The 13,994-nt window shown below is 46.6% G+C and overlaps 1 protein-coding gene across 1 annotated transcript in view; it reads left to right on the forward strand.

The window, feature by feature from the left end:
- The window catches only part of Sh3rf3 (SH3 domain containing ring finger 3), a 263,936-nt gene that overhangs the window by 196,790 nt on the left and 53,152 nt on the right, over positions 1-13,994 (forward strand). Inside the window, exon 5 of the mRNA XM_013355309.2 lies at positions 10,765-10,865. Coding sequence (XP_013210763.2) covers positions 10,765-10,865 — 101 coding nt within the window. The remainder of the gene's footprint in view (positions 1-10,764; positions 10,866-13,994) is intronic.

Below are 13,994 nucleotides of genomic sequence, written 5' to 3' on the forward strand. Positions count from 1 at the left end.
CCATCCCCCCATCCCCACCCCCACACTAGGGAGCCCAGCTGCCAACAGATAAGCAACCCCTGGAGATGGAAGAAATGTCCCTTAATATTGGCGTAACTGGGAAGGTGTTTGGAGATCTCCAGGGAGAATCAAAAGAACATTGCTCAAGCATCCTGTGCCTCAGAAGGAAACTGAACTCTGCCTGGAGTCTGAGTCTTATCTCTGCGGCTAGGTTGATGGGCACAAGCTGGAGGAGGTACTGGGTAAGAGCTGACGACATTGACAGTCATGGCTGCCCTGGGCCTGCTGCTGAGGGTGCCTCACACTGTCAAATGCTTATCAGTCCTGCTGCCCCTGGCTCTCCACCCACCTGCAAAGCTCCAACTGCCTGAAAGGCTGAGAACACGGCTTATTTTTAGAATTTTTAGAAAGTTATGAATTTAATTGCATGCCTTATAAGGAATTGTTTTTTTTAAACCTACCAGTTGAACTTCAACAATGAGGACAAACAATCCCACAGCAATGATCTGGTCCAAGAAGAACTTCCTTCTGTAATTCTGGAAGTAGAGGGATATGGGCACTGGATGTGGGACTTGAGCTAGGCCTGGGAGAGGGGTGCCTGGAAGCAGGATCAGGTAGACTCATGTGCCTAGACTCTGAGGAAGGATCTGGAAGCGTTGCTGATTTGGAAACAGAACAGGCAAGCCAGTACATGCACATGGAGATGGTGTGTTCTAGAAAATGCCTAATAGAAATGCCTTTGGTTCTACGGTTTCACAAATCCATCTGTCTAAGGCCACCTGGCAAAGTGGCTTTGGTCCAAAAGGATAAAAAGCTAACGGAAGAAGGCTGTGGATGAAGATCATCTATGCCTCTTTGTAATTTTAAAAAAAAAAAAAAAAAAAAAAAAAAGAGCCCAGATCTATGTCAGTCCGTTCAGAGTGAAAACCTCTAAAGCCACCGGTAGGTGGGAAATAGATTTCATGGCTTCCTCACAGACCTCTTTCCACCCATAGTATGCCGTGGGCACTACTTCCCCACAGGCCACCCTCAGCCTCAGCTGATCTTCAGTGGTATTGAAGGCATGCCCTGTAAGCTTCTGCACACCACTGTGGCTCACTGATCTGCCTTTCCCCATCAGCTGCGGGTAGACACTCCCAGCTCATCCTCTCACGACAGACTCCTAGAGCAGGCAAAAGGTCAGGCAGTAATTACTGTAGGCCGCGTGGGCATAATGTCTCCATGTCAACTGATGGTCCTGGTATAGTATAGCTAATGCAGCCAGGGTGAACTCAATGGATAAACATGGGGCAGAGATACTGGGGTACCATCTGATTCATGGTCACACTGTGGGCCTGGTTGACATCATCAAGTCAGCAGCTTTACATCTCTGCTGCAGCGGTCTCCAAACAAATCTGGCAAGCTTGTAAGAAGGGCATGGCAGTGGGCATTAGTAGTGGTGAGCGTGGGTGGAAGGTATAGGGTGTGGTGGTTTGGATGGTAGGTGTACCTCCATGGTCTTAGACCTTTGGATATTTAGTCCCCAGTTTGGCACTGTTTTGGAAAGAGTTAGGCCATGTGACCTTGCTGGTGGAAGTACTCCACTGGGCATACGTTTTGAGAGCATAAAGATTTGCACCATTTCTCATTTGCTCTTTCTGCCTCCTGTTTGTGGTTCAGGATGTGGGCCCTCAGCTTCTGCTTCAGCTGCCATCCCAGCTGGCTGCCATGGTTCTATGTCATTGTTGTGATGAACTCATATCCCTTTGGAACCATAAGCCCCAGATATGCCAGTTCTTCTATAAGTTGGCCTGGTCATGGTGTTTTATTGCAGCAATATAAAAGTAAAGGGCTCTGGGGTAAAAAAAAATATCCATGCTTCCTTGGAGAGCCCTCCAATCTAGTTAGACTTCTGGCCTCTTTCCTACCTCTGGGCATCTAGCTATATTTCTCTTCTGTCCTGTCCTGTCCTGTCCTGTCCTGTCCTGTCCTGTCCTGTCCTGTCCTGTCCTGTCCTAGTCTATCCATTCTGGTTATAAGCAGAAGAACCAGGCCACAGATGCTTTATTCTAAGCTTTTCTCTTGGAAGCCAATTCACCAAGTGTACCACAGTGATGGCAAGTATTGAATAAAACATGTTCATCTCATCGCCCCTTGGGGTGAGAACAATGTTTTCATGATGCATACTAAAAAAAAATGATAAGGTATTTCTTCTTGGGGTTCTTCATCTGTGGCAGAGTCTCAAAACAGCTTGGAACCCCAGCATTGCTGCCAACCTCATACCGATTTTTCTCTTATTATTCCCAGTGGTAAAACAACATGGCTTACTTGCTGTGCTTGCTTAAGAGACTATTAAATTGCACCGAGGAATCTCTAGTGTTTGTAACAGTTGGATAGTTTAGGACTGAGCTATGGCAGTATTGCAGCCAGAAGCTGACACTGACTTGATCCCAAAGGAAGCTGGAATTTCACAGTACAGGCCACTGTCACCAGCAGTGGCCCAGATCTTAGTTACTGGGATGTGCATTCACTCAGCCAGAAAGAGAAAAGTATGAGATCCAGGGCTATGTCTGGTTTCTGGCATTGCTTGGGTAGGCAAGGAGTCCTGTAACGCTGGCAGAACCACGCCAGCATGGGCGAGCCCTCTGGTCCGCTTTTATACTGACATCGTGATAAATCTCATGCAGTGAGAACATTCTCACTGGACATGACACTTTTAGATGAACCTGCAGCTACCAGGCTGGTGCTAAATGCTCATGAGTCGTGTTTTATAACAGTAGCCCTAAAGCTATCGCTGGTTCTCTGTCCTGTGTGGGCAGTGGCTCCATGACGCAAGCTACGGATGTACCCATGTGGTCAGCTAGCTTTCTGGAGTGAGAGAGAGAGAGAGAGAGAGAGAGAGAGAGAGAGAGAGAGAGAGAGAGAGAGAACACTTGTGGAGGTCAGGGGCAACTTTTCAAGAGTAGTTCTTGCCTTCTGCCTTGTGTTTTGGAGGCAGTGGATCCTGTGACTTCTGCAGCTGTACTGTGTACTCTAGGTGGGCCATGAGCACTGGGCAATTCTCCTACCCAGTTCTTCATGTCCCCATAGGAGTGCTGGGATTACAGATGTATATTACCATCTCTGACTTTGTTATATGGGTACCAGGGATCCATACTCAGGGCATCCGGCTTGTGCAGTAAGTGCTTTTACTCACTGAGCCATCTCTCTGCCCCCACACTAGTTTTCTTTGTTATAACACGAGACTTTTCTTGGGAGGGGGTCAGTAGACACAGATGCCTGATGAGCCAACCTGGGTATGGCTTTGAAGCTGGAACAGAGATTTCTACCAGGCAAACTTGAAGTCATTATAGACCATTCTGTTAGACCCATTGTCTTAGTTAGGTTTCTTTTGCTGTGAAGAGACACCATGACCACAGTAACTCTTATAAGGAAGAGTTGGTTGGGGTGGTTGGCATATAGTTTCAGAGGTTCAGTCTATTATCATCACGTGGGGAGCATGGCAGCATGCGGACAGATATGGTGCTGGCTACATTTTCATCAGAATGTAACAGGAAGTGGGCTGACAGTCACACTGAAGGAAACTTGAGCAAAAGAGACCTCAAAGCCCAACCCCCCAGTGACACACTTCCTCCAACAAGGCCACACCTACTCCAACAAAGTCATACCTCCTGATAATGTCATTCCCTATGAGCTTATGGAAACATTAAGTTACAGTTACATTCAAAGTACCACTGTAAGTGTTACAGCTCTGGAGAGAAAGGTATCCTGACCTTTGGAAGGCAGGCTATCCCTGTAAATGCTACAGCTCTGCTCCAGCAAAAGAGCCATTACAGCTCTGCTCTGCTAAGAGAGTTTTCCCACAGAGGGATAGTAGATCTGCTCTGCTCCTACAAAATCATTACTTTTCTGCTCAGCTCTGCTCAGGGAGTTACCGGGCAGAAATGTAGCGGTTCTGCTCCGCTCCGGCAAAAGAGCCATTACAGCTCTTCTCTGCTAGTTTCACGGCAGAGATATGGCCATTCTGCTTGGCTGTGGCAAAAGTTGTTACTTCTCTGCTCTGCTCCACTCTGGAGAAAGAAGATCTTCACCCAAGCCTCATTTATTGGGAAGAAGGAATCCAGGAGGGTGGCTGCTTCTGCCAGGATGAAAAAAGGCAGCTCCCAACTGAACAGGTACAGGGCTGCCCCAGTTTCTTAGGGGCAGAATTTTTCTAGAGTGAAGATTTTCAGGGTGGGAATTGGTCAGATCTCAATCCCTGAGCTTAGACAAGCTCAGAGATTGGCTGGATTTCATGCTCAGGAGTTGATTGGGTTTTGTGCTGGTTTGGTCAGGACCAGGGTGTGTTTCTTAGGCTCAGGACAGGACCAGGGTGTGTTTCCTAGGCTCAGGACAGGACCAGGGTATGTTTCTTAGGCTCAGGACAGGACCAGGGTGTGTTTCTTTGACTCTGGTTTCAGGGCCAGGTTGTGTTTTCACTGGCCCTGTTTATTTAACCTTTTGGCTCTGATTTCAGGACCAGTGAATTTGCTTTGGTCTCGGGGTCAGGGTATTATTTCTTTGGCTGTGGTTTCAGGGTCAAGGTGTGTTTATTTGGCTGGCCCGTTTACCCTATAACCACAATTCAGAGTCATAGTTTTTGTTTGTAACTAAAAACTTGGGAGAGTTTCATACTCAAGTACTGTATTTAAATCATTCTATTCCCCTCCTCTTCCTCTCCAACTCCTTTTCTGTTCCCCCAACTCCCTTTCAAAATCATGCCCACTTCTTCTATAATTACTATTATTATTTACGTATGTATACAGATATATATGTGTAGGTATATTTGTGTATACAACCTTACTGAGTTCATTTAGTATTGCTCGTGTGCATATGTTTAGGGATGACCACTTGGGACTGCATAACCTATCAGTGGGCTCATCCCAGGAGAAAATCAATTCTCCTGCCCCCTGCAGCTATTAATGGCCCATAACTCTTTACCTAGGGGTGGAACCTTGTGAAACTTACCCTATCTGTGATGACATGTTAACTATTGTCAGCAAGTTCTTGTTTAGGCAGCTGTGTTGTTGAGATTTTATGGGGACAGCATTCCTATCATGTCTAGAAGACACTTTGATAGCAGCCAGCCTGATCCCTGGGCTCTTAAAATCTTTCTGCTCCCCCTTCTCCAGTTTTCCCTGAGCCTTAATGCAAAGGGATTACATTGTATCTATATCAATTGGGGCTAGGAACCCCACAAACACTTATTCCCTATATTTTGATCAGTTGTGGATATCTGAAAAAAATCTATCTGCTGGGAGGGTGAGTGCTACACTTGCCTGTTGGCATAGGAATAAGTATATAGAAGACAGTAAGAAACTATCTCCTCTAGGGCCAGTGACATCACCCGCAATGGGTAGGTGGCTAGGCTTACAGTACCAGGCATGGATTTCCTCCTACTGTGCCGCCCTTAAGTCCAATTAGACAGCTATTTGGTTAGCTCCCAAGATAAAAGTGCCGTGATTGCACCATTGGGGATATCTTGCCGTGCTGGTCATTGTTGTGGTTCATAGGTTTTAGAGCTGGGGTGGACTATTGATGGTTTTTTTTTCCCCCAGGCAGCTTGCATAGCACCTTCCAAAAACAGGAAAGCTAGCCCTCCAGGAGGAGGCTCTGAATACTATATCCAAAGTGTGTGGTGTCTGAAGCAATAGGATCTTACCTTCAAGATCTAGGAGGCCACCAAGGGCAGCAGCAATGGCCTTTATTACTTTGGGAGTCTCTTGGATTCAATTGACCAACGGATTGAATGGAGGTTTTGTTAGATAGCCTTTGGCTCTTAGGGGGAACATTACCACCCCATATGACAGAACTCCATTTAAGGAAGCTGTAAAACAGTGTTTCCCTGTGTCTTCCCATTAGTGATAATTACTTCTCCTTCCTTCTGCTCCCTCTGCATTACCCCCTCCCTGATCCCCAGGTAGGCCCCCTGCAGGTCCCCTGCAATCCCCCTCCCCGTGTCACAGCACCTGGGTCCTATGGCGCCACATCACCCAGATCCCTTTCTGCTCTACTGGCTTCTGTGGATCCCTCAGGCTGTATATGCAACCCGGAAGATGTGGAGCTATGATTCCCATGCTGTGAGTGAGCAGAACTGGCCCTGTGAAGAGGACAATACTATCAGAAGTGATTTACAGATTCAGTGTGATTCCCAATTTAAAAAAAAAAAATCTCTGACATTCTTCACAAAAATAGAAAACCTGTATCTGTCACCCTGCATAAAAATCAACTCCAAAGGGATTGAAGGCCTCAGTGTGAAACCTGGAACATGGAAACTGCCAGAAGAAAAAAAAATGCTGTACCCTACAAGACACAGGTACGGCAAAGGGCTCTCTGAGCAGGATTCTGCTCACTCTGGATTAAGGCCCACACTTGACAAATGGGAACTCTGTAAGTCAAAAAGTTTCTGTACAGCAAAGGAAATAGGATTATAGAGGAAGGCCACAAAGTGGGAGTGAATCTTTGCTGAATCAGAAAAAATAACCCAGTGAAAACCATGGGCTGTGACTATCAACAGAAAGTCTCAAAGGGAAAAATAAAATTGACTGAGAATTTTTTTTTAAGTACTCAATCTTCTTAGCGCTCAGGAAGGGCAAGTTAAAACTACTTTGAAATTTCATCTTACCCCGGTCAAACTGGCTCAGATTAAGAAAGCAGCTAACAAACTCTGATGACGATATGGGAAATGGGGACTCTCAGTCACTGTCCTTAGACGGCCGATTGCTATAGCCACTCTGGAAGTCAGTGGAGAAGTTCTCAGAAAACTAAAGCTAGACCTGCGGTATGACCCACCTCTGCCACTCCTCCACAGGGATCCAAAGAACTTGACGACGCACAGAAACCCTGCTCAGCCATGGCCTTTGCCACTCTGTGCACAACAGCCAGGAAATAGACACAATGTAAATATCTTTCCCCTGATAAAAATGTAATCCATACGCAATGGAATCCTATCCAGCTGTGAAGAAAGATGAACTTGCAGGTTAATGGATGGAACTGAAAAATATACTGAACGAGTTAACCCAGGCTCAGAAAGGCAAATGTCATGTGTTCTCTATTATTTGTGGATACGCCATCCCGATTTTCCTGATTTTCATTCAAGGCAACCAGGGACCCTCTGCCTTTCTTATTTTTAATTATTTAATTATTTAAAAATTAGTTGATTAAAAAATCTAATCAGAAGCAAGACCTAGTGGCACATTCCTGTAATCCCGGCTACTCAGGAGGCTGAGGCAGGAGGATCTCAAGTTCAAGGCCTGCTTGGGATATAGGGTGAGCTCAAGGCCATCCTGGGTCACTTAGACACTCTCTCAAATAAGTAAGAAGACAGCTGGGCATGTACTCGGCGTTAGAATGGTTGCTTAGCCTGCACAAGCCCTTGGTTTCCATGAACATTCCAATATATACATTCAACATTTGTATATGAAGAAAGGCAGAGAGGCTGCTCACAGTCAGGTGGAAGCCCTGGGAGCTAGAGAACTAGACCATCTCTTGCCCTAAAGTCGCACTCGGGTCACACTCAGGTTTATCTCATCCTTCCCAGTACCGCTCTGTTACAGACGCATTGAAACGATCTCGGGAGAAGAATGGTTTGTTAGGGATGTGGAGGTGCATTTGGAGAGCACCTGTTACTAGAGGCTGGGCCGGATGCCTGGAACCCTGTGCACTACTCAGGCCTGCGAGTTTCTTATCAGCTCTGCAAGGCTTCGGTGCCTGCCATATGCTTTTTGCCAGCGTCAGAAGAGGCCAGCTGCCCCCCGGGGATCCGCACCCGGCTCATTCATCTCTCTCAGCTGATACGCTCTAAACGGACATGTTCGTGAAGTCTCCAGAAAGCCACAGCCCCCATCTTCCTGCCCCAGGAGCTTTGCTCCTCTTGTGATTTCCGTGGTGACAGAGATGAAGATGTGACCCCGAAGTGGATGGGCAGGACCCATCCGAAAACCACAAAGCTTAGCAACCTTCCTTTGCCAGGTTAGTTTTTGTCCCCGGGGACAGTGCTCACTCTGGTGTTGCTGCCACCTGGCGGGAACTCTGGTCCTCCCACTCTGGATGCCATTGCATGGCAGTGCCACGCTGTGAGCCACACTCCGCCACCGCCGAGCATGAGCCACACTCGGCCGAGCATGAGCTGTACGTCTTCCAAACTGGGGAAGGACTGTCTTAGTTTCTTTTCCGGTTGCTGGGATCAAATCTGACAAAAGCAACAAAAAAGGGATTGTTCTGGTTTAGAGTCCCCCGAGGACACAACTTCTTCATGGGGGGTTAGCAATGATAGCAGCAGGAAAGGCAAGCGAGCAGGAGCAGCAGGAAGTCGGCCACACTACGATCTGCAGTCAAGAAGCAGCGTGAATAGGAAGTGGTGCCAGACGATGAGGCCTCAAGGCCCTCTGCCCGTGACCCATTTCCTCTAGCAAGGATCTACCCTCTAAAGGTTCCACAACCTTGCAAAACTGTGCCGCCAGCAGGGGACCCGGTATTCAAACACGTGAGTCTGTGGGGGATATTTCTCATTCAAGCCACAGCAGATACCTCCGTGAGTACAACCTGTATTGCAGTTCTAAGCAATGCAGACCTGAGAGATCTCACGTGTTTGTTTTGTAGCATTTGCTGGCCAGCTTTCCAGGAAAACCACCAGCAATTACTCCCTGGAGCTGAGATGGCAATGCCCTCCTCCTCTAAGACCTCTAAATAGGCCTGAGATTCTGTCAGCCCCAGAGTTCTTGGGAATTCTCAGCCCATCCTCCTAAGCCTCCTGATACATGTTCTATGGGACACTGGATATTTGGGTTCCCCGGAGGATCTGTGGATGTCTGCAAGCCTTCATATCACCCCGTGCATAACAAGCACCAGCATTGCCTGTACTCAGCTAAGCCTTCCCCTTTGCTCAGGAGATGGAATTCTGCCTTCGCTGTCTCCTGGCCAAACACATTATGCCTTTCTATTTAATTATGGCTTGAATGGCTTCAAGACCATTGGAGACAGTTCAACCCATTATGCCTTCATATATGTCTGAACAGAAGGACCAAAGTGGTGTTTAGGGGATTTGCAGACAACAGCGACCTCTAAGGGTTGAAATTTCCTTGCCTCCCTCCCAGAACCTTAACGGGGAGAACTCAGCATGCAAGGGCACTTGGAAGGCACAGCCTTGAGATGGAACCCACACCCTGCATAAAGGGGCCCGTGGAGTCTTGAGAGCTCTGGAGAGGGACATGCCATGCTTTGTTGTTCGTGGTCCTCCTTCTGTCTCTTGACTGTCACTACAAGTTAATGTTCAACTCCTCAGAATGACACTTCTCTTTCTTTCTTTTCTTTTCTTTCATTTTTATTAAATCCTTCTCATTTTAATTGTTTGGATAGGAATGTGCTATACATTTTCCCCCAATCCTCTTTTACCCTCCCCTCTCCTCTTCCGCCCTCCCCACTGCCCTCCACGCTCCCAATTTACTCAGGAGATCTTGTCTTTTTCTACTTTCCATGTAGATTAGATCCATGTATGTCTCTCTCAGGGTATTCGTTGTTACCTAGGTTCTCTGGGGTTGTGGCCTGTAGGCTGATTCTCCTTTGCTTTATGTCTATCTTATGAATGAGTACATATTGTATTTGTCTTTCTGGGTCTGGGTTACCTCACTTGGGATGGCTTTTTCTAGTTCCATCCATTTGTCTGCAAATTTCAAGGTGTCATTGTTTTTTACCACTGAGTAATAAATACTCCATTGTGTAAATGTACCACATTTTCTTTATCCACTCTTCGGGTGAGGGGCATCTAGGTTGTTTGCAGGTTCTGGCTTTTATGAATAACGCTGCTATGAACATAGTTGAGTCCTTGAGGTGTGAGTGAGCATCCTTTGGGTATATGCTGGGTCTTGAGGTAGACTGATTTCTAATTTTCTGAGAAACTGCACGATGCACTTTTGAGCAAATTTTGCAGTTGGAAAGAAGAGTTCCTGAAAAGAAGTTGTGTCTGCCAAAGCTGACCAATTAAAACTTCAGGATCGGTGGCCAGTTTGGAGTGTTGCAGGTCCAGAGCCTGATTACACAGTTTCTTCTGGGTTCTTTTTAGCTTAGCTAAAGAGCCTTCCCTTGCCCACCTCAGTGTCAGACCTAACATCATGGTAAACAGATAAAAACCTTTGGAATGCATCAACTCAGCAAACCTCTGTTCTCCAGCAAAGGATCCAGTGTGTTACCAGGGCACTCAGGGCCAACAGCTGAGCTTTTCCGCTGTGCAGTAACACCCTACTCAATGTCTCCACCAAAGAATCTGCAAAGTGTCTGGATTTATGACTTTTCCTTTGTTCTATTACTATCAGAACTTCATGAAACTGCTTCCACATGGAACACGGTACTCAGGGAGACCTAAATCTATGTTCCCAGTTCATGGCCACCTAAATTTGCTTCCGGAATGCTTTGTCTGGATTTTCACTTTCCACACAACACACAGTAATGATTAATTCAGGTTTTAAAGACAAATCCAGACCGCTCTGTCCAACACTGTCTTCCTCCATGTTCAAGAGCCCCCATACCCAGAAGGGGCTCTTGAAAGATGCCCTGAGACAGGTGTCTTGGGCCACAATCTCCTTCCAGTGGGCCCTAACAATCTGATTAACAGCCAGGGAAGGGAAGCATGACAAGGGGGAAGGTAGGCGCTTTGACACCATGGGAACACGCATGGCTGCTGGTGTCCACTGACCTGCTTAGACGGAACCCTCCTTCTGCTCACTCCTGTGTCCTCTTGTCTCTTTGCAGGACTCCTCTTCAGCTGGACCTGTCCCCACAGCCATCCCACGAGCTGCCGCGGTGATTGGAGAACAGAGCATGTCTCCCAAAGCCCAGCTGCCCCTCAACGTGTGAGCTGCCCCTCATGTCTGTCTCACATTACACAAGTGGTTTCTAGTGGGTTTTTCAGTTAGTTACTGGCTGTGCTGCGGAGTTACACACGCATGCTAATGTTGCTGCTCAAAACAAGAGGGTGAAAACAAAATCCTAAGTGGTCCCTAGGATGGTTAGGAGAAGCGGGTGGGAAATGATCATTATTTGATGGGTCTCAGAGGTCACTGAGGAAAGAAAGGCTGTGGCGAGGTCAGGAGGCATCTTTGGAAGTGTGGGCAACAGCTTGATACTGCCTGACTGCTGAGAAATGCCACCTCGAGGCAGGCCAGCTGCGTACCAACCCCAAATATAATCACATGAATCACTGCTAGGAAATGAGGTGTTTATCTTGTTGAGGAAATTTTCTCTGGTAAATTACAGCATTTAAACGATACGTGGAATTCTAAAACTCCCATTTAAATAGCCTTCCCAAGAATTAGATAGCTTCTGTATTTGGCAATGAGCTCAGCCTCTTGAATGGACGCTTTAAGGTGGAGTGGATAGATGTGGCAGACAGACAGACAGACAGTTACATCAGTCCAGGCAAGCCAGTGGGGCAGTCGGAATCTGTGTGGTACAGAATGTAATGTATTGTGGGAAAGCTTCTACAACCACCTTGACCGTCCAGTTGGACTCGGGCCTTGCTCATTCTGCCCAGTCCAGATGTTAGACTCAGGCATGGATAAGAAAGTTCTGAACCTTCATGCTTACCCAACTTAATAAAAGAAATCTGAAATGAATTCACTTTTCTCCTGGCTTCCCAAGGAAACCAAATTAATAAACTATATCCCAGATTAGCCTTCAGGTTAAAATTCACATTTTCAGCAGAACTAGATATCAAGGACAGTTAGCCCTGCCATTTGTAAATTCAACTATCCTTTAATTCAACTACTCATGGATAGAAAATATTCAACAAGAAACTCCACAAAGTTCCTCAAAGCCAAACTTGTGGGTTTTTTTTTTCATGCCACCTGTATAAAGTGATGTGCAGATTTTGTATTCAGTATCATACCACTGAGATAAAGGATACAGAAGAATGACATGCATTATAAGCAAGTGTCGGGCTGTTCTTTATTTGGAACGTGAGCATCTATGGATTTGGGTACACGGGGGGGGGGGATCCTGTGGATGCTGACTGGGTCTGACCATGGTCCTGGTCTGCTCCTTTGGTTTCATTACCATCAGAGGCCATGAAAAGCAAGTGAGAAGGCTAGATGAAGAGCTGGATACTGGATACCAACCCCAGGGAAGAAGGCCCCTGTCTACAGGAGATGGCCTGGTGCCGTTCCCAAATGAGAGGCTGGGGACCAACTAGCTTCAGTTTGTGTCCTCAGTTGAACGCCTACACTCAGGCTCTCGTAACTACCCGCATTTCCTTGTAAATCAGGACATCGTGTTCCTGGGTAGGGAGACTCCAATTCTCACATGTCAGGCGAGCTACCGGAAAAGATACCTGTGTCTTTAAGACCTGGGAGTTAGGAGTCATCCAGCTACATTCTTGGGGTCTCGGCTGTAGACACTAAACACAAAGGGCCCTCTTTCTCCATAGCCCCCTCTACCACAGAGACAAGGTCACTAGGACCTGTAATATGGCCTTTTCCCATTCCCTACCTCACCCCCAAGTCATGCTGCCATTATTTAGCTTGAGGGAGACATACTTAACAGATAATACCTGGCAGTAACAAAGACTAGGGTAGGGGTGAGTCAGCAGGTAACACAGTGATGGTCTTGGGTAGGGGTGAGTCAGCAGGTAACACAGTGATGGTCTTGGGTAGGGGTGAGTCAGCAGGTAACACAGTGATGGTCTTGGGTAGGGGTGAGTCAGCAGGTAACACAGTGATGATCTTGGGTAGGGGTGAGTCAGCAGGTAACACAGTGATGATCTTGGGTAGGGGTGAGTCAGCAGGTAACACAATGATGGCCTGAGTAGTAGATGAACTAGAACCTTCTAAGAGGCCAGAGAAAACTTAAGAGTATGCATCCGTGGCTGCCCACTGAGCATCCAAGACATGCTTAGAAATCCCACTCATGTTGTAGCAATATACATGGTCCAGTTTGAAAACCTGGTGGTTAAAATTCTAGCTTTTATGTTACTGACTAGAAGGTGAATTTATCAAGCAGGTGTGTAGCCTGCCACCAGTCCGTTCTCTCTGGAACACTTACTTCCTTGATTGACGGCTCTTCCTGTAACAGTAACTGTAAGTCGTGTTCAGAATCCTCAATGTAAACATGAGATGATTTATATTTACAAAAACAACTGCCGCAGCAGTACACCAAGTGTGTTCAGGGTTTTATGACCTTGGCAGTCCAGACAAGGGCCCAGATGAAGACAGTGTGTAGATCAGTGATCAGTGATGGACTAGCTCCATCATACACTGTTGCCTTCACTCTTCCTAGGGAGATAGGAATACTCATCCTTGCACTCTAGATAGGGCAACCAACAGACCAAAGGAACAATCTCACCCAGATCTGGATTAGTGAACAAATAGTTTATCGGGTTTATAGGAGCATGAGTGAGGGGTTATTTATAGAAGAGAGGTGTAGATTGCCCCCAGAGAACTGCACCATCCAGTAGGAACGATGACCTCCCAAAAGCTGCTTGAGTGGGCCTCTCTTTCAGTTAACTTTCCACCTCCTATATATTCTGGTATACTGGTTCTCAACCTGAGGGTCACAACCCCTTTGGGGGTCAAATGACCCTTTTATAGATCACTATCAGATGTCCTGTATATCAGATATTTACATTACAGTTCCTAACAGTAGCAAAGTTACAATTATAATGTAACAACAAAATAATTTTATGGTTGGGGGTCACCATAACATGAGGAACTGTATTAAAGGGTCACAGCATTAGGAAGGTTGAGAACCACTGGTCTAGCCCCTCCTCAGACCATATCCTCTGGTGTAGAATTACATACAGCTAATGGGTACAGGAGGGAGGGAATGGCTGGACCTTAGGTAAGGGTCTAATGCCCTTCTCATCCCCTCCCTTCTTTAAGGGTTTGTTTTAGTTAGGGTTTCTATTGCTGTAGAGAGACACCATGACCATAGCAACTCTTTTTTTTTTCTTAATTTATTTATTTATTGAGGAATTCCGCCTCCTCCCC

This window comes from Microtus ochrogaster, unplaced genomic scaffold (genome assembly GCF_000317375.1).
Source record: "Microtus ochrogaster isolate Prairie Vole_2 unplaced genomic scaffold, MicOch1.0 UNK113, whole genome shotgun sequence".
NCBI lineage: Eukaryota > Metazoa > Chordata > Mammalia > Rodentia > Cricetidae > Microtus > Microtus ochrogaster.